Below are 23456 nucleotides of genomic sequence, written 5' to 3' on the forward strand. Positions count from 1 at the left end.
AATTGAACATCGCATACAATTTAATTTTCAATACATTGAAAATTCAGAGAAGTTATTGCCTGAGTTTTCAAAATTTTCAAGGTTTTTCAAAATCACTTAAATATTCAAGAAATTAACTGATTTGTCAATAAAATATTCTACAGAAAATTCATGTAACTCGTTGTTAAAAATTTCAAGCTTTTTCACTTGAAATTTCAAGAGTACTTTTCTAACAGTGTAGTCACATTTACCTCACATGTTCATATATTAAAAAATGACAGGGATTCTCAAATTGCAAAATATAATCCTCGATTCAGAACCAATTTCTTAATAATCATTTCTTTCTTCAGTTTTTTATTCACGATAATTAAATTCGTTCATACTCGTGTTAACAAAATTACACAATTATTTATGAAATTGATATAATAAAAATTTGATGAAATTAGCAGAATATTAACTTCAGCAATTGTTATTATTCTGTCGATGGGAATTTTCAATAAAGTATCATCACACGTTCAAACAGTTTCATTACAAGCCCATAATATTATCTTTAATAGGTGATTCTGAAGTGTCTCTTTTCTTATCATAAACGGCGTACGAAAGGAACACTTTGCATAACCCAGAATATCGTGCGTCAAGCAAAATGTCTCGCTATATTACAGTTAAAGTATAAGTCAAGAGTCTATGTGCTTAAGCAAGGAGAGTCTCACGGGCTTATCAGCGCTGCGCCGGGGAAAACGTTAAAAGCGATAGGCGTTATCCACTTCCATGCAAGAAAAACGTGGATAGAGACTATTCGTAGTGCAAAAAGTCTGCTAAATTCAATATTAAACACTTGGGTAATATTCCGGTGAGAAGTTGCTGCTCACGAGAGACAAGCGAGAGTTAATTTGAACTCGAGATCCGGTTATTGGAGAAGATTAAAAATCACTTTCTAATCTCATTGAATCGTATCACTCGATATATACTAATTACTTATCTGCATTTACGGGTGGATCTAGTGAGAAACTAGTTCTGATCAAGTTTCATATGTAAGTTATTACGTTAGCGAGTGTTGGCTTTCGTTATCTTGTCAAAACATGATACTGTGTAATTTTTTTTTGTGTTTGTTTTATGAAATTTCTCAACTTGTGAAGTTCTATGAGTAATTATAATTAGGTTACGAATTGTATGAAAAACGGTTTTATTATTATTAATTATTATTATTATTAGTAAAAAAGTTTTTATAAAAAAAATTATTATTTTTGTGAATTGAACCGGAGATAGTTTAGAAATTATTTTGGCGGGGGTATGGAAATCAATCTTACATGCACTAAGAGTTTTGGAAATTTTGAAAAAGTAACATTTCCACTGCAATTTTAACGAATTTTGTCGCTGAAAATTCATAATTTTATTGCAAAATCCGTGGGAACTGTAAATTGAAGTTTAATTATTCCGGAAAAATTAATGAAATACCAGGAAAATTCAGAGTAATCTCTGTTTGAATTCCATATTCCTCTGAATTTTCAGAGAATTCCTTGAAAATTCCTGGAATTCCGAGAATTAAAAAAAATCTCTGAAAATTCAAAAGAATCTGGCAGTGAATATTCATTAACACTTGAACATTCCTGTAAATTGTGGAATTTCCGTCTTCCTACCGCTAAAACATTAGGGCTTTACTTGCAATTTCCAGAGAAACGTGAAATTCCATTGAGTTTTTTTCCTTAAGAATATCCAAGTAGTTCAAATATGAATGAATGAAAGTGTTTATTAGGCCCTGGGGCATTGTACCCCCCTAAGGGCATGAAGTAGTACATTTGCTATTACGATATTATTGAAAGCCCTGAATAAATCACCATAGATTCTAGATTAGATAGTCATTACGATAGTCACTTAAAAAATTCTATTTAATCAGTAATTACATCATTTTTCTCGAAATCACACATTTTAGTTAAGTTATATGTAAATCTGACCCCGGTTGGTTGAAAAAAAAAATTATATTTTTACAGTATCGTTTAATTTAAGCATCTTTCAGATATAATGATACGAGGGGATGCACCACAGGAAATGCCAGAATTTTATAAAAATTTCTCGACCTTTCTGTAAATTTTCAGGAATTCTTTGAAAATAATTGAGTGTTGAAAATAAAATATTGCATTATTGGACTGCATACTACAGTCTGCAACGTAGAAACTACTAGAGGATTCTAAAACCTTTTCGAAAAATTTTGAATATTGTCGAGTTCTTGGAAAAATTCTGGAGTTGTTTAGCAAGTTTGAGAATATTCGGAGGCTTTCTAAAAAAACATTGGGAAATTTTAGAAATTTGGAAAATTTTAGAAAAATTTCAGGTTCTTGGAACAGTCGACGCGTTTTTTCAAAAAAAAATTTAAAAATTGGATGTAAAAAAAAGAATTCTCCGGGCCATGTGGATAGCCGGAAGGGAGAACTAGTCATAAATAAATTCAGCAATTGAACGCAATTTCGATTTAATTGTTATTGGATCCATCACAAGACAATTCAAACCCCCCAATCCATAAATACCCACCGGTATAAATGTCAGAATCAAAGGTTTATTAAATTCCCCAATGTCATAATCGAAGTTATGACTCTGGCATTTACAACTTACTGAAAGCGTCTCATTCCCCACCCCCGCACTCCGCTAACTCTCAATTTATCGTTACCACAGGTACATATAACATTTTTTGACATAAACCAGCGAATTATTATTCTCGTAAATTCAATCTCGATGGTAATTATCTCTGATATAACCCCAATATCAAAACTCAAACATCCTCCCACGTTCAATCCACCGAGTTATAACCATTCTCGATCGCTAATTGCCATTTCGGTTGTACATAACGTAAACATGACATAACTCCTCATTTACCGTATGATTCGGATAACTTAACGAGTTGATTCCCCACTGAAATGGACAGCGCTCTGACGCAAAAATCCCGGAACAAATTCTCTTGATACGGCGGTTTGTTCATGCGGTACGTATTCAAACATCACCGTCGTTATTCAATGCATCCGTGGTTTCAATTTCAAGCCCGTACATTCATTTGATTACACATCGCCACCTCTGAATTATGAATATAAAAAAGAGCGGTAAATGGGAATTGACGTTGCGGATAAAAAATGGCAAAAAGAAGAAAATTCATCTGGTTTTATGCATTTTTCAATGTCATACTGTATCATAAAAAGCGGATTGTTCTATTTTTCCAGCTTTGGCTGGAGTAGATTTTGTATTTTATCCTTTGACCACAATGTATCTCGTTCTTGCAGCTACACGGAAAAAAAAATCCTCGAATGTGGTATGTAATATTCTGGATTCCGGAATAATATTATTCGAATGAGTTTTTTGAAATGCAACTCCTACGCAGCTAATTTTATTATTTTTTTGATAAAACATTGCACCATTCATGTTAAATAGCCTGAAAAATGTTTCTGAAAGAATCGAGAATATATTTTGAACATTTTAAGGATATTTTGTCGGTCTATTTTACAAGAATTGTGCAAATTTTTATATTAACCAAAACGAAATTGGCTGTGTAGGAGTCGAATGTCAAAAAACGAAGTATTACATAATAATAATCCGGTAACATCTTTCATCGTCCATTTGAATTCTTTGCTATTCTTTCATGTATTTTATGAAAATGTGAGGATAGGAATTGAAGTTATGGATATTGGTTCATTACTTGAAAAAATATATGCATTTAAAAATTTTCCCTAGACATTAAAAAATTAAAAATTCTGTTTTCGTGTTGACCTCTTTTTTCTTCCTCTTTTCACTTTCTTCCATGGGAATTAGATAATAGAAAGAAAATACATTGGTTTTTCGTCATTATTTAAAAAAAAACGTTTTAAAATTTTCAAGATTGAAGAATCGATTTCAAAAATTTATTTCTGATTTTCCTCCCCTACATTTTCCGTATTTCCTGTTCCTGTGAATGGAATAGAATCGCAGAAATTGAAAATATTAATCTCCCTTCATTTTTTAAGAAGAGAAAAATAATTTGAAAAATTTCGAAGAGACATAGTAAAAATAGATTTTTTCATTTTATTGATACTGATTGATGATGATCGATTTTTCTTTCCAATTTCCTTCTTCGGTTCCACTGAAATAAGATCAAAGGGATGTAAATTATTCCAATTCGTTCATATTTTCAAATCATTGGTACTAATGAATTTAAAGAAAAAGAAAGAGACGAAAAATTTTAAGTATGATTATCGAAAATTGTTTGTCGATCTGTATTCTCACGTAATTGATGGGGAAGTCCTCTTCATTCAATGTAACTTATGAATTAAGGAACAAAAATATATGTAATAACAATAAGAATGAATAAAATTTAATTAATCTAATTGTAAGGACGGAAACGGAAACAAAATAAACTAAAATACCATAGTATAAACTAATAAAATTTCCCTCAGGTGAGAATGTTCTCCTGCGCCCATCAACAGAAAAAAAATGGATCTGAAAAAAATTACAGTATTGACTGCAAATTAAATTAATTAAATGTTTCGCGATATCATGATAAAAAAGTCCCTAATAAGAAGATAGATTATATCAACCAGCTCCATGGTAGATCTCCTCCGGATCAAACTTGTAATCTCATTCGTTATTACAAGCCCCTGAGCTCCGTATACTTTCTAATCCCATTTTGCCCGTCGATATTACCATAGGATTATCTCGCTGTGCTGACAGATTTAATATCCATCGGGTGCATCGTGCATTGCCCCTGGCATGGGTGGTCGTAGTGTTACTGTAGGGGGATAAATGCTAAGTTCCCGACAGCTACAACAGCACCTATGGTACGACTAGACGCGGGACGATAATACACTGTGATAACTGTGTGAACCAAACTTGTTGAGATAATTGAGAGCAATTTGTGGTTGTTTTATCATGCTGGATCCTAAATGCTTGACGAAATGTGTTATTATCGTGGGGGAAGGACGATTGGATTGAATTAGAAAAAGTAAATGTCGTAGGCGTTGTGGGGTCTCGGGGGTCAAGTGAGAAAATTCAATTTATTTGCGCAATTCGGGGGGTTACATGGGCAAATGCTCTCGGATTGGTGGTGCAACGTGTCTGTTTGAGATGAAAGGATAATCGGGGGAAATGGGAGGATAATGCGATGGTATTTAGCGAGTGGGGAGATAAGATCAATCTCGTGAAGTTGTGGGGAAAGTGAGAGGGGTTATACATGATTCGAGAGAATTTATTGTATTTCTCACGTCGAGTCGAATTGTTTTGTTTCATTCTCGTTATTGATGACTTTACATTTTTGTTTGTCGTCTAAAAGTGATTATTACGTGGGTCATTAGAACATTAGATTAAAGAATTAATTTGATGAGATCATCACTATCGACTTTCGATGTCTAAATCTGAATTCCACGTCACGTGGAATAAAGATTTGGAGAATAAAGATAATCAAATAAATAAATAAAAATTTTATTTGAAGTTTTGTTTATTTCAAATAAATGTTTTTTTCAATATAAATAAATCTTTATTTGATGCAAATAATTTTTTTCTTTGAATTAAATAAATAGTTATTTAATACTAATAATTTATTATCACAAATATTGTTGACCCACACTTTGGAAATTTTTTCACAAAATACATGAAAGTGCGATTTTCTTAAAATAAGCAAACTCTTCATTTGAAATAAATACATTGGTTGTTTAATATAATGAAATTCTTTGTCTGGAAACAAATAAAGAAGTTTATTTATTTGTAATAAAAACATTCTTGAAACAAGAAAAATTTCAAACAAAGTTTTTTATTTAATTAAAAAAAAACATTTTTTAGGACGTAGTTTACAGGCGTAAATACTACTATTTCACCATGCTGTGTAACGTGACATTTTACACACGTATTGTGATGAAAACTAGCGTTCAACACTCGTAAGAAAAGTTTCTTGGACCCGTAAGAGAGTACACTGTTGGAAAAAAAAAATTTCATAGACAGTCGACTAATAATTTTCAGGAGAATGCGACATAGAATGCGATTTAAGGGGGAAAAAATTATAAAGTTTCAGATTTTACTGAGAATTTAATAAAATGCCAAATATTTGGATAATATTGGGAGTAGAATTTCTCAACCTCTTTCAATTTCCAATGAAATGATGAATATTGAGTGCCCAATTACGATGATTTTTCAATCAATTGATAATTCAATTTTCCTGATTTCTACCAATCTCCAGGTAATAATTTAACTGCAATTAACAGTTTTTCATTGATTTGTCCATCAAATTTCAATTTCAAATTTCATCGGATCTCTTCCAGCTAAGCGACCTCAACTCCGTTCATCTCGGTTGCCTTATCATTGACGATTAAAATTCTAATAAAAATGAATATTCATACAACCCATCACCTCAGATTAAATTACCAGAGCTAGACTATTCACCGCCAGTCATTTCATCCTGAGAAACAATGTTTACCCAGTAACAATGTCCCTCCACTTTGATTAAAAAGTCGGCTGGCCTGAAGGTCTCTTTGAGGTTCATAATTTAATTGCCACATTCAAGAGGTGGTAGCTCCCGCAGGGATTAATGAAGAGCCATTTGGACCGGGTGGAAAATCTTGGGAGGCGCGGCCGCAGGGCTAAGAAGAATGGCTCCCAGACGGGGCAAACGACCCGACGTTGTCTGGGACAAGGATGATTACATAATTCCACGGAAGTAAAGAGACGAGAGCCAGCGGTATAAGAGAGATTTGGGTTGAAGTTTCATGGGCGAGAGTAGAAGAGTTAAGAGGGGAGATGACTGCATTTTGGAAAGGGTATGGTATATACACTGGTATACACTGTCTGAAGTCGTTTGTGTTACATACGTGGCAAGTGTGGGGAGTGAGGTGAGGTGGAAGAAGCTTAGGAACGCCCTTGCTAAATATAATTCATCGCTGGCTGCAGTACACAACTCTAAACTTCTCTCTCGTATCTCGTCTATTATCATCCCGTCTTTCTCGCTTCGGTATCATGCACTGAAGGTGGAAAATACGTAAATTCACGTATGCACAACAGTTATTTATGGAATAACAGCTGTATACGGATTTTGAGAAAATGCGATGGTGGAAATGGGGCGAATCGACACGGTGCTTCTCTACATGTACAACCCTTCTTTCACCCTGAGGAAATAAGATATTTTTTATTGTGGGCGCGAGAGTGTGCGCTTTTTCCTCAACAATATTTCTTTGTATGTTTTTGTTTGTGACAAACAAATATATTTACTGAAAAACAATATGTTTCAGATTGAAACATGCATCCAAAAAAAGTACTGATTCAAGTCGACGTCGGTTTGATTTTAGTCAATTTTCGACTTGATTTAAGTCGAGTGAAAAGGGGTTTATTTCAAGAAGAAACGTGTCAAATCGAAAAATCAGCTTGAATCAAACCGAAAAAAACAGCTTGAATCAAACCGCAAAAAGTGATTCACGCTGAAATTCTGCCTGTTCCAAGTCGTAGATAGCGACTTGATTCAAGTTGATTTTTCGGTTTGATTCAACTCGATTTTTCGGCATGATTCAAACGGATTTTTTGGTTTGATTCGGTGAAATCATGCCGAAAAATCAACCTGACTCAAATCGAAAAATTGACCTGAATCAAGCCGAAAAATCGATCTGAATTAAACCGAAGTCGACCTGAACCAAGTTGAAAAATCGACTTAAATTAAACCAAAAAAAGGAGTGATTCACGCCGAAATTCTGTCTATTCCAAGTAGTAGATAGCGACTTGATTCAAGTAGATTTTTCAGCATAATTCAACCCGATTTTTGGGTTTGATTCAAGCCGATTGCAAGTGATTTCAATTGAACTCACTTGAAATCGATGAAATCCCAGGTTTTCACTGATTTCACTTGACTTCAGCTGATTTCATACGATTGTAGTCGTGCACGGCGAGAAATTTTGTATAAAAATTATCCTACCGTTCTGTTAAAGTGTATCATGAGTCATCGTTTCCTCATTTCTACCCCGAAATTTAGTAAAAATTAATATGTGATGATCAAATTTTATTCTACGTTAGAGAAATTTTATCCTGATAAAAATAAAAATTACCGTGCCGGTAGAGTAAAAATTACTGTACCGGTAGGGTAAAATTTACCAATCGTTCTAGAATTTTCGTTGTTATCTACATAAAAATTACTGGACTGGAAGGGTAAAATTTATTATGCGTCAGGATGAAATTTCTCTAACGTAGAATAAAATTTGATTATCATATATTAATTTTTACTAAATTTCGGGATAGAAATGAGGACACGATGACTCATGATACACTTTTATAGAACAGTAGGGTAATTTTTATCAAAAATTTCTCTCCGTGTGAGTGACACAATAATTTCACAAATGAATGGCCTCTCGAATTTTTCATTCATTTAAAAACATGGCACACGGAAATACTGGTAAAAAGTTCCAATGTTTGAATTCTATTCTATAGTTACTCGGTTTGGTTTTTGTTAATTCCATGTTTAGTTCGGGAAAACAAAGAAACAGATCGTGTTGTACTGACTTCCGAGGGTTAATTGGCTCCCGACAGTGGACCGAAAGAGCTCAGCCAAGCGAAATTCACCGTTTTATCGGCGCGTCCGATAATTAACCCCCTCAGCAATCTCCCTTTTCTCGAGTGGTTTTGCTTTCATGGGGATAACCTGAGCGTTACGATGGCGAAGCGCATCACCACTGAGTGGAGTATGGGAATAATACTACGGGGATGGAAATGCCGGGGGTTATTAGTTTAGGAGTCAAACTCGCCCGGGAGTGAAGTATCTCGAAACAAAGTCTCCCAGTTGGTATCTCATACTCTCCCCAGTGGGATATAATCAATATACAAGCGAGTACCTAACCTCTTTCACTTGAGTATAACAGAAGTTTCTATTTGCCGGAGAAAACCGAGTGATGAGGGAAGGGGGATCCATCCGCAAATGATCCCCAGGTACTCCCTCTTTCTCTTAATTTGGGTGGCTTCAACGATAACCACGGAATGTCTTTAGTTTATGAAGTCCTTAGAGGATTATAAATTGTGAAGACGTTATTTGAGAAGGAAAACCAGCAATGAATTGAAACGCATTATTATCAAGAAAATAATGACAGCTTTAAAAACATTTAACTATTCATGAATTTTTTCAACCGATGATTTCACAGAGGAAGGAAGTTTCTAGCTTCCGGGAAAATAGGTCCAAATGTCTATGGAGTGTAAAATTCTGAAAATATAGTGAAAATTGCGTGAAAAAATTTGAATAACATTTTGGACAGAATTATTTTTTTTAATCATTCGTTGTTTATAAATGAATATTTGAAATTGTTCAACCTTTCGGTCACCTTACTTTTTTTTTAGGCATGAAATCGTTGGAGGCAAAATTCTGAATATGAATAAATTTACAAATATCAATGATCGTTTAACATGAAAAACTCAATTTCACGGTAAATGAAATTCAACCTCCCGATATCGAAAATTCAGATGACGGTATGATTTAAATTTCAAGAAAATTAATAACAGTGAAATAAATTGGTCAGTTTCTTATACTCAGTGGAATGTCTCCTGTAAACATGAGTCTCGTAAAATCAGTAAATTGATTCTGGAAACTAGAAACTTTTTTCTGTATTCTATCAACAATTGTACTCCTCCTACTTTAGGAGGAATTTTCTCCTTCTCCGAATAAAGATGTAATTAGATTAGAATAATATTAAATTCTTCCATTTATCGTCTAACAGGAAAATATTTTGTACTTGTTACAGTCCAAGCAGTACAGCGCTGGGTTCGCTCGATCAGCTGAAGGAGTACCTGACAACCGCGGGCACTTGCAAGTGCGGTCTAGAGTGCCCACTTAGACCAGAACAGGTCTTCAACTTCGATCCCAAGGTCAGTGTCAATAAACAACCAATATATTCTGCATTTTATTTGTTCTCCTCGCGCTCATCCATTTCATCTTTATTATCCCACGGGTCAATTACACCCATGAATTGGCTGTCAAACGCACGTTACGCGGGTACCATGTAATTAATGTCATGTTTCTGATAAGGCTAGACACGTTTTATGAGACTGATAATCCTCTGACTCATTCCGCAACGCTTGAGGCGCTCAAACATACCGACACCTTAACATACTCCAGAGGAAACTTTATGCTTGGATGACCTAACTTGGCGAGTTATCGATTATCGATTTCCTGGATTGGAGATGGATGTAGTGGAGAGAGCTCAACGGCTTTTAACATCCATCAATGGCGAGTTTGATTATGTCCATTTCAGATTACCGGGAATTCTGAAAGGAATTCGTGATTGAATATCGAGTGTTGTAAATACTGAGTATTGCTGTCTCCACACGGAGAGAAAAGTTGGATGAAAATTATACCACAAGTAATACCACCAGAGCTTCAAAATTATCGAGCAATTCCCGATAGGTTCGTTGCAAAGAAACGAAGGAGTCAAGCTTTTCAGGTTAAAAAATCACGAATGCGAAGCACGAGTGATTTTTCCTGAAAAACTTGACGACTTCGTTTGTGTGCAGGGAACCTTGAGAGAATTACTCGATTAATTTTGAAGCTCGAGTGGTATTCGGGAGGGAATTTTCTCATCCAAATGTCGGCCAAAAGAATTGCACTATGAGATAAAATCCATCTGCAGTTCCAACCAGGGGTTCACTCGACCACGGAATCTTTTGTTTTCCACAAATATAGTCTTGACTTTCCGCCCTTGATGCACAATATACTATATTTGATACACGGAGAGAAAAGTTTGGGAAAAATTTTAGTGCTCGGCACCCGAAACGAGTCGCAAACTGCCGAACTCCCATATTTTAATCGAAATAAGAATAAAAATTCTAGATCAGCACGGAAATTTTGCTGTAAGTTAATCAATTTTTGCAAAGAAGCACGAGAAAAATTCTAGAGCTGGCACTAGAAAATTTCCCGGTGTGTCAATTTTGTGGGGAATTCAGTAGAAAATTGTGGGAAAAACTTCATTAATTCTTGGTAACATTAGAAATTTTATTGTGCAGTTGGAGAATTTTTCTAGTGCTAGCACTAGAATTTTTGCCGTTCTTCCTATCCTCGTACCTGTCCGCGCGACATCGGCAACGTTCGGCTCGCCGAAGTGAGTCGAACAGATGCACTCGGGAGTCTTCAACGTCGGGTAACGTTAGCGCGTGTTCTGCAGAATTATGTGATAATCAGGAATTATTGGGCTTATTTTTCTCTGAAAGTATGATTAACCATATCAAATTTGTGGGAAAAAAAAGTGTGAAACAACCGGTCGTCGAATCATTTCTGGATTATTTGATGTAGTCAAATAATACAAGAACACCATTAAGAATCCTTTTTCATAAAGTTGATTGACAATGAATGATTGTTTCGATTGTTAACTTTTTATTCGCCTTGCGATTGGTTGATGGATCAATCAATGATTTCCATGACTACGACGATGTTATTGTGCGTTACAGCACTCACTTGAAGGTGGTCGCGCGCGACAGCACGCATGATTGTCTAGTGTTTGAAATAAAATGTTAAAATATCGAGAAAAAATAGAATTGAGCATGTTCGAATCATGTACATACAAGCTACCGTTTCACGTGTTTCGCGAACCTAACGGATTACAGTTGATTCTCACCATCAGTGAGATTGCATTCTGATCATTCACTTGAAATACTGTCACAACATCGTAACCTGCAAGTTACAGAGGAAATAGTCGTGAGCTCTAACGACAAGAAAACCCCAACAAACAACAAACAAACAATTATTTGGCGCTGCGCATCTATCACGTCCAATAAAACAAAACATATCACGTAAGACATTTAGGAGGAAGAGAGGTGGTAGGAGAAGAAATTTCAGTACCATGGAATTTCTATCAGGGAGACGATGGTTCAAGACGGTCGTATGTACTGGAGTGAAAAGTGCAATCAAAATTGGGTTCAGTACGATTCTAGAAAACCCTGATCATTCAAATTTCGCGTTTTCTGGATTAGCTAACGAATATTGTTGAAACACAATCTCGAATTCCGTTCACAAAATCCAGGAAAAGGTGATTTTCTTAAAATAAGCAAACTCTTTATTTGAAATAAATAAATTGTTTGTTTGATGTAATTAAATCCCTTTTCTTGAAACAAGTAAACAAGTTTATTCATTTGTAACAAAAATATTTTTGAAGCAAGTAAAAAATTTCAAAACACGATTTTTATTTGATTTGAAGCACCATTTTTTTTGTATATAAAATTGAAATTACGAAAGTTTCAAATCAGGAATCACTCGACAATTCTCGGACTTAAACGCAGAACCTTCAACTTTAGAGACTCGGACGTCCCTAAAAAGCGGCAGAGGATCAAAAAATGATGTTTTTCCTTATCAACATTATGTGCTATCTATGTGTTTTTTTGGTGCCAAAACAAAATAAATGTTGCGCCAACCCTTCTGAAGATCAGCATGGAGTTTTTAAAATAAGGGATTATTACAAACAACGATATACCATAATTATGTGCTTTTTACGTGCTTCCGCTTAGCGAAAGAGAAAAGGCGGAAGGGGGTTTATGTAGGAGAAATCGCCCTTGTAGGGGAAAATACACCTTCCCGGGGAAGGGTTGAAAAACCAATATTGGTGATAATGGCTATATACATTAGGCCATAATTATATGTTCTTTATGGGTTCTACCCATCGATTTGGCACTTCACCCATTCGCCCATCCACTCACCTTGCACAAACCCATGTGTATTTGTATTCGAATAAAATCACCTGCCATAACAAAATTTAAATAATTCCATTCAATTTTATGTGAATCCTTTAATTGAATCATAGAATAAAAAATTGGATTTTCATTGATTTCACGGAGAAATCAATAATTTAACAATGGAAACGATACAAGAACCCGTAATTTGAATATTGCCACCCAAAGGTAAAGGAATTTCAGTTGGATTAAGGATGCTTAACCTATCAAGTGAACAACTCAGTTGACAAAAAAATAAAATTGATTAAAAAAATCATTTATGTTAAAAATTATTTTTCTCATCAAATTAGAAGTGTTACGGCGTACTTTTGCAGTCTCAAAAACAATAATTAAAGGAAATGTTCATATAAATAATGGAGGACTTGTCACTGCGCTGGTAATAGTCGAATTTTGATCGGGCAACATCGCACGCTTCGGCTTGTAGTGGGGTTTTAATAGTGAGATGAATGTTTGTGTGTGTTATACGTGTCCATATGCTTCCAGCACTGAATTATTGTCACCGACTTTACCGACCTCGATCAGCTGTTGTGTGGTGTTGTCGCGTTGCTCGACTCATAATGGCGGTCAAATTTCTTTTAGAGGAATTTGAAAATCGATCGAAGATATCACGCCTATATGGCCCGGTCCCCTACTTGTTCTCGCCGGCGATAAATTCTTGTCACGTTTCTTCCCTAAGGGTAATGTTACAAGAAGTGATTTTCAGAACTTAATTTCTCACTAGGACGCCCCGATGGAAGGATTAAGATTATTTCCAACGTGTGGCTTAAATATGAACCTGCCATAGGAGACAATATCAAAATTATCGTGAACAATGTGGGTTTTGGCTAAACATCCTCAAACTAAATTCAATTCCTTATAATCGAGTCAGAAAAAATGTTCATTTTATTTTTCCTGATTGCAATTTAACAATGGTTACGAGATACAAACCCGTAACTTGACTATTGCCACCCAAGGGTACAGGGATTTCATGGATGAAACTAAATTCAATGCATTGCTGAGAATCATGGAATTTTCGTACACCTGTTCACACTAAATCCAAATAATCTCCTTGTTTGTCCTTCGTTTGTCATTGAAGCACTCCACAAAATTTAATCCCAACGCTTTCACTCGTAATTCCCCAATTTATCCCGAATTAAATAAAGAAGATTTCTGTGGGAACGTGAGGTATCTCTCGAAACCTCCCAGGAAGCCCAGGCGTTCCGCTCGGCGGTCCGAAATTGCCCATAAATACTCACCAAAATGAACAGTGAAAAGGCGAAAATAAATACGCGAAGGATACGCGCGATGAGAGCGTATAATTGTAATGTGCACCTGCTCTCAATCCGCTGTTTGTCTCTTCACCCCACACGTTACACCAAAGCTCTGATATATTTTCGAGCAAAAAGGGGAAGATTACTTATTCAGAGGACGTAAAAATGTGAAAATTCGAGAGGTCAAATGGTGAAGAGGCAAGTGAAAATAGAGAACGGAATGTAATTTCCTGAAAAAAGTCATAATTCTTAACAACCGCCCTTGCAATATCACGAATGTACTCATAATGCATGAGAGTACACCGGTGGTGGAGTGATTTCGTATCTCGTTTCAGACACTTCCCCCGCTGGCACAAGTGGTCACGTATTTTTCGCGGGACAAATTCCATCGGTATGTACATGCACAAACGAAAAAGGGTAGGTTACACAAGCCACCGTAAAGACTCGTAAAACGAGTGGCTCTCCTCTCTCGGGTGTTTTACATCAGTGCCTCCTCACACAGTCACTTCGTTTTCCCTTCGTATTACAGTACGTACCACCCGAACCCCCCTCTTGGCGATTAAATCTACAAAATCTGCAATGCAAAGTCATTTTACCCGTGGGTTTCTCTCTTTCGAGGGAGCGTGTACGCTTACTTTTAGAATTTGAGAATTTGGCTTCAATGAAATTGTCGAAAAAGCTGACGGGGATTCGTTAGTGTAGTCAAAACACACGTGAAAATGTGAATAATGGAAACAGACTGAATATGAAAGGTCAATGTTTACGTATGGATAATGACGCGAATCTTATGGTAATATTTGATGCTAGTGTTATTCGGATTGGATGGGAGTTGAATGAAGATATGGGATCATATTTGTTATTTGAGTGTGTGTAGCGCGTGATGAATAATTCTTGGGTTTAACCATTTTTGCGTCATTTTTTCTAGAGGACCACTGTTATGAGAATCACAAGGGTTGGAAGGGTTGAGAAAGGGTCAGAGTCAAAAGGCTTGAAATTATTAGAGCCGTAAGGGTCATACGAGTTCGGTCAGCACGAAACAAAGAAAATTTTTATTTTCAGGGAAATATTCCTAGTTTTTCACGGACTCTTAATTCTAACCGTTGCCCTTACAATAAGGAATTGTCTCAGTGAAATTTGGTGGAAAATTTTCTAAAATTCAGACAGGAAAAATCGCAGAAGCTTATCTAAAATTTAATACGTTCATGAAAATCAAACCTTTTGCAGTTTTTTAAAATTCTTTTCATCTTTTCCGAAAGGGTTATAAGGTCAGATCCACAAGGGTCAGAATTAGTTACTGTTGCTAATCAATTAGCAATTCGCTTCCGACTTTATTTTAATTCTTATTCCACTATTCTCTTCTTCTATTTTTCCATGTGGTAGTACTCCACTGTTGAAAATTTTTGTCTGAAGTTTCCGTGCCAAATCCTGAAAATTTTTATCGTGTTTAATTTCCAGTAGCAATACCACTAGTGCTTCAAAATTATCGGATATTTTCCGATAGCTTCGTTGCCTATAGGCTTTCTAGTAGAAGTTTATCCTTCGGAGGGTACCCCCACTCTACGTAGTTTCCACACATATGCTTGTCCCCCACTCCAAAAATCCACGGATATTCTTCTGGAAGACAGCCTATAGAAACGATTGCCAATTTCGAAGAAAAATCCCTCGTGCTTCGCACTCGGGATTTGAAACCTGCAAAATTTGACACGCTCGTTCCTAGACAGGGAAGCTCGAGGAAAATATCCGATTAATTTTGAAGCACGAGTGGTATTTGACGGGTTATTTTTCCACTCGGATTTCGGCCAAGCAGAGTGCAGTGAACAGCATCCGGATACATTTACACAGCCATACATTTACAACCCACTTTTTTGTTTATCTGTCACACAGAATATTAAACATGAAATGCGTTGAAAGATGATAAACATTTGAAAAGCTACTAGTGGATTTCCGTCGGAAATTTTTTAGAAATTTCCGAAATAAAACTGTTTGACAGCCTCAAATACTGCGCTCTGATTGGCTGAAATCCGAGTGAGAAAAATAACCACTGAAATTTCAGGAAATATTGTCATTGGAAAATCAAATATTCCATTGATTTTTGGTTCAAATAATCTGGAAATCAATAGAATAGTTGATTTTTCAGTTCAATTATTCTGTAAAAATTCAGAAAAATCAGGAAAATTCAGAGAAAAATGGAAAATTCCATTCCGTTGTGAAATTCGCATCTCACTCTCACTGAAAACATGAATTTCTTTGAATTCTACCTAAAACTTGAAATTTCATAACCATTTTCCCCTAAATCCAATTCAATGTCACTCTCATGAGAATTACTATCATATTTTCCATGAAATTTCAAAAAATTTCTGACAGTGTATCATCAATTTAAATGTCATCAAAATTTTGCGTACTATTTTGTTCTGTCAAATAATTCTACGTTCTGATTCTCTTAAGACTCAAATTTGTTTTCAGTCCGGGTTTAATGAAGGTTCAATCAAACTTCAATCAGTGTATAGCCGGGATTTAATCACAGATTGAGCGGTTACAAAGCTCCCATTGGGAAGCAAAAAAAGACCAACCGTAATATATGTAACGAACTGAGAAATGTAAAGCAGCAACGACACTATAGATAATCTAAAATAAGGATTCCAGCAGTTTAAATAATAATTTAAAAAAAAACATGAAAAAAATTGGCCCATCATAAGGCAGGCCACGAAGTACACTACTTCGTTCACAAGAAAAGCACAAATTCCCAAAAAGATTCACTTTAAACCAATTTTCATCATCACAAAACAAATAATTCATAGGATCCCACTCAAGCGTCGATTGAATCGTCTCCCCCAGAACCTTCCCCCTCACATTACACCGAAAACAGGGAATTTATTATGGTAATCCACGAAGCTACATCATTGAGAACAATACATTAATGCAAGTACCAGTGGCCCACGCCAAAGGCTCTCTCCCCATTCACCCCCGACCAAAGGAAAGAAGAGAACCAGAACTAAACCGTATATAGTGAATAAAGGAGCGTGTGTAAAGTCGATTTACTGGGCCGTACAAAGCAGCATCGATCATTCACCGTAACTATCCCCGTCGTCATCTGCTCTTCATGAATAACCGCATATCGTATCACCAATCGCGATGACGAATTGCCAGTGCTTCGGTAAAAAAATATTCATTCGACGCTGGGATATTATTTTACTAGAAATTGTAATTACACAATGTCGATGAGTTGATGAAGACATCTCAATTTCATGGAGAAATTACCACTGCACATCACTCAATCGCGTTATTAAACGATGAAGACCAGAATTACAACGTTGGGTTGACTTTTGGCCGCTGTTTATAGATTGCTCGCGTGACGGAGTAATATTCTCTCGGTTATACAGTACGTGTTGTACAGTTCATTAGCATGAGGTACGTGGATGACTCTCGGGCGTGGCAAGGTAAAAATATTAGCCTGTGTTCGTTGCTCTAAGTGGCTGCACACGCTTGGAGACACGACATTGTTGATGTTAATGAGTCACTGTTGTTCTCGGGTACCATTTAGCGTTGAGGTGAATGAATATATGGCGAGGGAATGCTCGAGTAATGCTTGAGGTGAAATTTCAAAACTTCTGTCAATCATAATTTATTGGTTTTTGCTTCTGAATGGAAGACTTTTCTCTCAATCTGAGAACAAAATTATTTATCAGGAGATCTCATGATTTTTAAAATTGACAAGAGAATGTTGTTTTTATGGAATAAAGTGTCTTTGTCAAAAGTAGTTTTTTCTCTCAGGGTAGATCAATCAAACAGCACAAAGAAAATTATTTGGTGAATTTCAACAACTTATTAATTAAAATTCAGAAAAAGATTTTTCAATTTGATTCGACAAACATTTGTTAAACTTTCAATAAACGTTGGGTGATTTACTTGATGGATCAAATTTAACAAGGGATTGTAGATTATTACGAAAATATCTTCTAGGGGAGACAGTGATCGATTGTCAAGCTATAAATGATTGCAGGATTGTTTCCGAATGTATATATGCACTCACCATCTACTTTGTAGGAAAAATTGATTGAATTTATTGAATTAGAGGTATGATAGGTTCTGTAAATTTTTCCTCCAGAAAAGTGAATATGCATCCATCAAAAAAATTGACGAACGTTAATCGAAAATTTAACAAGTTGTTGTCGAATGAAATTGAATTTTTTTTTCTGAACTTTAATTAATTAGTTGTTAAATTTCACCAACTAGTCGTTGAAATTCACGAACTGGTTGTTGAAATTCACCAAATAATTTTCTCCGTATATCTATACCCATTCATACAAAATTTTCAGGATATTGCCGTTTTTTTAATTTTAATTTTTTCATTCTGTACGCACGATAACTTGAGAAAAAACTGCAGATAGCAAGTTGAAATTTGGTATGAATATACCTCTTAAATTATTGATTGATATTTTGGATATTGCGCAATCGGCCGAGCAGTTTGGACGATATTTAACCTTTTGTATAAATCTATTTCATTAAAAGTTTGAATATCTTCCATTTTCTATACTTTGAAAGAATCGGTTTAAACTTTAATTTTACAAAAACTTAGAAATGAGATAAAATTCAATTGAACATGATTTAAACTTTTCTCCGCCTTGACTTAACGTTCATGAAAGTATCATTTGAAATCGTTTTCATCTCCGATACGAGCAAAGAGTAAACTACATATTTCAAATAGGAATCCGATTTTCTCTGTACCCAAGTATCCGTAAAACTCAGAAACTCAGAGGAGTAATATTTCCCGGTATGTTTGTGTTTCTAAAGAATTTTTTATCTCCTTTTATAACACTATCAGACAAGATGGTACACAGTTTGAACAGAAGTTTGTCATGAGCGTTCGGATTTCACTCGAAGGGAATAAAGTGAAGGGATACAAGAGTTGGTGATTCTCTGTGACGGCAGTGAAACCATTCTCGAAGAACTTCTTCTCTTGTTGAAGGAAAAAAATAAAAAATGAAAGAACGTAGAGAAGAAAGAACGTAATCTCGCAAGCGACGTCCGGAAGAAATCGAGTCTTGGAGAAGAACGAAAACGTCGAAAGTTCGGGCGCTGGTAAGGCAATCGGATCATTGAGTGCAGGAAGGAGCAGAAGGAAAAAGGAGTGATGCCGCAAGGCAGAAGGCGACGGAGATACTTCAACCCTCTTTTGTAATTGTAGAGGGGTTGACGGAGAATAAACGCGAATGGAGTGGTAAAAAGGAGTTTCAGTGATTGTGGAGAGAAAAACTTTCCATACTAACTGAAAATGGTTCACGTGTTTATCATTTTCGTTATACCACTTATATGTCTGACCAGGATGATTTGTGCATTGAGAGACGAGGGGTTGGCAACTCGAAGATCGAGTGACAGGATGACTACTAAATGCAGTCGATTTCAGTCGATTACGTTAATGATTTCAATGATTCCATTGAATTTATGATTTCAGCGATTGCAAGCATGAATATCAGCAATTTCATGACTCACCATGATTTTTTCGACTTCATCCAAGTGAAATCAATAACTGCATTATTGAAGTCATTGAAACCTCATAAAAACTGAAATAATAATTGAGTCCTAAGAATTGTTTATCAGAACTTATAATCAAATAAGGGATTTTGACCTCTTGACCCTTGTAACCTTGGTGTACCCTAAGACCTTTATGGCCCTTCATCCAAATAGCCCCGACGGTCCGGGGGGTCACAAAGGTCCCCTCTGTGAGCCCTTCTTGTAACATCAAAGAGACTTATAATCAAATAAAGGACTTTGACCGTCTTGACGCTAGTAACCTTGGTGTACCCTAAGACCTTTATGGCCCTTATGACCCAAAAAGCCCCAAAGGTCCGCAGGGTCACAAAGGTCTCCTCTGTGACCCCTTCTTGTAACATCAAATCGAATTATAATCAAATAAGGGACTCTGACCCTCTTGACCCTAGTAACCTTGGTGTACCCTAAGACCCTTATGGCCCCTATGACCCAAAAGGCCCCAAGGGTCCGTAGGGTCACAGAGGTCCTCTCTGTCACCCTTTCTTGTAACATGAAATAGACTTATAATCAAGTAAGGATTTTGACCCTCTTGACCCTTGTAACCTTAGTGTACCCCGAGACCCTCACAGCCCTTATGACTATCGATTATGAACTATCAATTTTGTTGTCGCAAAATATTAAAGAACGATTACAAATTATTACTAGTATATCTAATAAACCAATGACCAATGCTAGAACTATTTTTTTACTTCTCTCAAAATACTTTATTCAACCGTCAAGTTCCTCTTATCATCAAAAGTTGGAGATTGAATAGTCTTTCAATACTGGTCAATATCGATGTACTGATATCGACATACTTGAGTCGTTGTTGGCTGCGGCAGTAACGTATCTGAATCTTTTTTCATAATCCACCAAGACCCGAATCGAAGCGGCAATTCTCGAAGGGGTGTACATATTTTCCGCGAAAAATATTACAATGATGATTTTATATTGTGGAGGCAAAATGAGATTGGGACGACGATGCGTATAGTGATTTCCTTGATTTTACATGATTTCATGGATTGTAAATGATTTCATTGTGACTTCAAAAAATGACTAAACGGTTCAAAATTATGAGATTTCATTGATTTCCGATGTGATTGCAAATTGATTTCACTGGTTTGCGACACCATGATTTCAGAAGTTTTCACCCCCTCGTACAAAACATCAGAAATCGTCAACCACACCAACTAATAAACTCACAACTTCCATCACGTAAAGATAATACCCAAGACATGAAAAATCCCGATAAAAAAGGGACGAAAGGAAGCGAGTGAAATAAATTACATCTCTAATTGCTGCGTTTCGTAAATTTATGAGTAGAGATTCTTCGATAATAAGAGCCCTACGGATTGAATCGGCTGTGGACCCCCAGGAGCTCTTTAATATTCACCTGGCAACACTCTCCGCTTTTCACGGCTATATAACAGACTTCAGTATACTTCTCGAGTATATACAGTCAGCATGAATTCACCACTTCCAATAATTCCACTGGGATAATTCGATTTGCCTTTCACAAATCCACGAGAGAGAAAATTGAATTTCACTTAGTGAGTAAAAAAAATAGAATTGGTATTGCCATACAACCCGAGCCAATGCTCACTTATCCCTCCCGCCACCCCTCCTCCCCTCGTTTCCTTCTGATATCGCCGGAGGGACACGAAATCCTTTTACGCTCACCTTCCTCCCTCCTCTCTTTTAATCCTTCACTCTCGATATTCCTTTGCCTTCTTATTCCACTCTCATTTAACCCTGGCAGAAATTCGCCCTCTCTTTTCACTCTCTTTTATTCTGACAGTACATGAACCGGGACGTATAAATTTATCGCGCTCATTAAGTTGAATTATAGCATTGGGTACGCTCAAAGTTTATAAACCTTAATGCGACCGCGTTGAGGCTGAATAAGGATCGGACGGTGGGACTTCATACATAAAATGATTTCGCCCCCTTTCAGTCGAGAGGTGAGTTTGTCTGGAATGAGTCGTTTATTCGAGGCTTCGACCTTCAGGCAATTTAAACTTGTTGATTGAAATAATTCAATTATTCCTTTGTACAAGGGGTGGACAATCAGCTGTCGATTACAGTTTACGATTGATCTGAAAGTTTGAATAAAGAAGGTCATAAAATAAAGAAGGTCACCCGATTCGATATTCCTTTTTTCCATTAATTGTTTATAATCATTCTCATCATTCACGTTATTCACCATAATTTTGATATTGTCTCATATGCCAGGTTCATATTTAAGCCACACGTTAGTAATAACCTTAATCCTTCCATCGGGGCATCCTAGTGAGAAATTAATTTCTGAAAATCACTCCTTGTAACGTTGCGCTTAGGGAAGAAACATGACCGTGTTAACTTTGATCGAGATGTTGCAGTCGTTAGACACTCAAGAGATTGAAAAAAAAACCACAAGCCATTTACTTTAGACTATGGAGAGTCTATCGCCGGCGAGAACAAGTAGCGGACCGGGCCATATAGGCGTCATATCTTCGATTGATTTTCGAATTCCTCTAACAAAATTTGACCGCCATTACGCGTCGAGCAACGCGACAACACCGCACAACAGCTGATCGAGGTCGGTAAAGTCGGTGACGATAATTCAGTGCTGGAAGCATATGGACACGTATAACACACACAAATATTTATCTCACTGTTACAACCTCACTACTAGCCGAAGCGTTCTATGTTGCCCGATCAAAATTCGACTGTTACCAGCACAGTCACAAGTTCTCCATTATTTCTGAACATTTTCTTCAATTAGTGTTTTTGAAACCGGAAAAGTACATTGGAACGCTTCTAATTTGACGAGAAAAATAATTTGTAAGATGAATGATTTATTTAGTCAATTTTATTTTTATTTTCAATCAAGTTGCCGCCTTGATAGGGTAAACATCCTTAATTATCTCAGGGAATTTCTCATCACCATTATTGCTATTTTTACTCTATATTGGGTCATTGAAAATTCATAATATCGCATCGTCTAAAAGAAATTATATTAAATTAATTTTGGAACTAGTTAGGTGAAATACACAGTGAAATAATCAACGTTATAGATTTTTTTTACGCTTGAAAAAGAAATGTAGAATTGAAAAATTTATTACACATTACAGTTTTATTGGAAATCACCGAAGAGGATTATTATCTGGGGTAATTTTTATGCCGGAATTTTCACGGACAAAAACCTCCTGGCCCCAGTTTATTAATTAAGAAAATGAAAAAATGTATTCCTTCTAACATATTTACATACTATCAAGATTTCAGTACACTACCCCCGAATCATTCACGAAAAAATCCCATAAAATTAAGAATCACTGGCTCATCATATCTCCACCTTCTTCCAGTCCCCTCCCAAATATCTCCCATCTCCATTAATCCTCACTAAAATGCGAGTAAATAAAAACTCGAGTGCTATCCTCTCGACTCTCGCACGAAACAAAGCCCCCCCAAATTCCATTATCAATCAAATGACTCACTCCTCGCTTACCCATGCAAAAATCCTCGAGTGCTGAACAAAAAAAGTCTCAAGAATTCATAAAATGATTCTTGACTTGTGTCAACTTCAGACTCTCAAAACCCACCCTCCGCATCCCCTAATTTCCATAAAGACTTCCCCTTCTCAATTCCAATCGAATACTCCACTCTTCGTTAAATGTCTCGCGCAGGGGTACTCTCCATCCCTCAAATAACCCTCGAAAAAAATCCACGAAAAAATCTCCAAATAAAATAAATTCTCAAACGTCAAAGTGCAACGGCAGTTGAAAGTCTTTAATACGATTTTATCCGGCGCACCAAAAGCCCCGGGGGCCGCGCAGTTGTGTAGTTTGAAGGCACCACCAGGATGGGGGTGGTTTTTCGGATTGGCTTAAGCTCGGGCGGCTCCGGGACTGAGCTTTACTCGGAGGTTCTAGTTATACCACTGGCATTGCACGCCGTTTGGCAGGGGGAGGCACGAGAGACTGAGACCGAGAAAATGAGAAACGAACGAGAGCAACCGAAACAGATGGATAGCGC

At 36.3% G+C, this 23456-nt stretch overlaps 1 protein-coding gene across 2 annotated transcripts in view; it reads left to right on the forward strand.

The window, feature by feature from the left end:
• The window catches only part of LOC107037602 (AF4/FMR2 family member 4), a 346232-nt gene that overhangs the window by 223516 nt on the left and 99260 nt on the right, over nt 1–23456 (forward strand). For both annotated transcript variants that reach the window (XM_015256232.1, XM_015256233.2), the window contains exon 2: nt 9690–9813. In XM_015256232.1, coding sequence (XP_015111718.1) covers nt 9690–9813 — 124 coding nt within the window. The remainder of the gene's footprint in view (nt 1–9689; nt 9814–23456) is intronic.

This window comes from Diachasma alloeum, unplaced genomic scaffold, assembly GCF_001412515.2.
Source record: "Diachasma alloeum isolate Michigan unplaced genomic scaffold, Dall2.0 Dall_scaffold_00256, whole genome shotgun sequence".
NCBI lineage: Eukaryota > Metazoa > Arthropoda > Insecta > Hymenoptera > Braconidae > Diachasma > Diachasma alloeum.